The 1,684-nt window shown below is 47.3% G+C and overlaps 1 protein-coding gene across 1 annotated transcript in view; it reads left to right on the top strand.

The window, feature by feature from the left end:
- Nucleotides 1–1,430: 1,430 nt before the first annotated feature.
- LOC101651674 (keratin, type I cytoskeletal 42) overlaps nt 1,431–1,684 on the top strand; it is an 18,953-nt gene continuing 18,699 nt past the window's right edge. Inside the window, exon 1 of the mRNA XM_013005782.2 lies at nt 1,431–1,497. Within this exon, the coding sequence (XP_012861236.2) occupies nt 1,431–1,497 (67 nt within the window). The remainder of the gene's footprint in view (nt 1,498–1,684) is intronic.

The following is a 1,684-nucleotide window of genomic DNA, read 5'->3' as shown; positions in this document are numbered from 1 at the left end:
CACGCATGCACGCACCCATCCCTGGTAGCATAATGGTGATGTGTTGGACTGCGAACCACAGGTCAGCAGTTTGAGATCACCAACTGCTCCTCAGGAGAAAGACGGGGTTTTCTACTCCTGTAAAGAGTTACAGTTTTGGGAGCCAGAGGCAGATAAAAAATGTATAGATCCAGGAATGGATTTTGGACTCACAGTAAATCCTAGCTCCAATTTAAGAACAGTTAATGGGTAGTTCTTACAACTTGGCTGGTTGATCCTCGCCCTGAGGAAGGAAACACGGAAGATATGGTGCTATAGCAACGTGTGGTGAAGAAATTAGATGGTGCCCGGCTATCAGATAGAATAGAGTCTGGGTTTTGAGGCTTGTTTCCTAACAAGCAGCCATCTAAGAGCAAAGTCCACTTGGAAGAAACACACCAACATCCACGCCCCAAAGGTTGTGCATCAGATAATCCAAATCCTAAGGAGGGAGCAGTATCAGAGCTTAAACTGTGAGATTCTGGTTTGCAGAAGGCTATGGATGACAGTGGAAGCCCAAGATACATTTGTGAGAACTACACAGGAAATAAGCCTCCGGTGATTTCCCTGTGACCATAACTGATGGATGAGAACAAGCTGGTTATCAAACAGAGTCTTGGAGAGATGACTGTAGGAGATCAAGATGACAAAGCTGACTCGAACGGTTAAAACCTTGTCACTCGATGCCCCTCTGATATATTTTGGGCCTGATCCGCTTTTCAACATTTTGTTTGTTTCTCTTCATATTGAAGTTTATTTCTGATGTTTTTTGTCATCGTGGGAAGTCTTCGTGCATCCTTGTTATGTGGTTTTCTGGTTTTTGGTCTGTGGACCCAGGATTGATGAGCCTATCGAGACAGCAAGTAGAATAAGGTTGTGGGGTACAGTGGGGGAGGTGGGGGGCATAAGGGAGAGCTGATGTCAAGGAGTTGAAGAGGAAGAAACTGTTTTGAAACTGATTGTGGTAGCAATTGTACAAAACTATATGATGTGATTGAACTATGGAATGGTATGGTATCTGTATTAGCTCCCAATATAATGGGTTTTGAGAAAAAAAAAAGACTTATAATGGGGCAGTTCTGGCGTCCTGTAGGGTCCCCATGAATTGGCATGGACTTTATGGCAGTGAATTTGTCTCTGTATATACATTTTCCACACACATATGTATCTTCACGTACATAACTTCACACACAAACATTTATACACACATTTCACAAGCTTTGGGCTGCTACCTTCAAGACTGGCAGTTCAAAACCACCAGCCGCTCCTCGGAGAAAGGTTATCGTTGACAGTCTTGGAGACCCCGCCCGGGTCGCTGTGAGTCAGCATCGGCAGTGGGTGGGTGAGTGTGATTTCACACCGTCAAATTGTACATTGTGCACCTTTGCACTTGACAGACAGACTCCGACAGGATGCCGTCGGGCTGTCTGAGCTCCGTGCTGCCCTCTGCGGGCGGCACGCCGTTGCTTCTGCTCCCCTGTGCGAGGCTGAACCCCACTTCCCTCATCCGTCCCCCGACGACAGTCCGCGCAAACACATGTGCAGGGCACGCGTGGACAGATGTGCACACGCCCCACACTTCTGCCAACACACACACACACACACACACACACACACACACACACACACTTGTGGGGTGTTCATTCGGTTGGTGTACAGAGGACCC

The sequence above is a fragment of the Echinops telfairi genome, unplaced genomic scaffold (genome assembly GCF_000313985.2).
Source record: "Echinops telfairi isolate 266 unplaced genomic scaffold, ASM31398v2 ScPeMD7_7458;HRSCAF=8496, whole genome shotgun sequence".
Classification (NCBI taxonomy): domain Eukaryota; kingdom Metazoa; phylum Chordata; class Mammalia; order Afrosoricida; family Tenrecidae; genus Echinops; species Echinops telfairi.
This window is presented reverse-complemented; position numbering and strand designations above follow the sequence as displayed.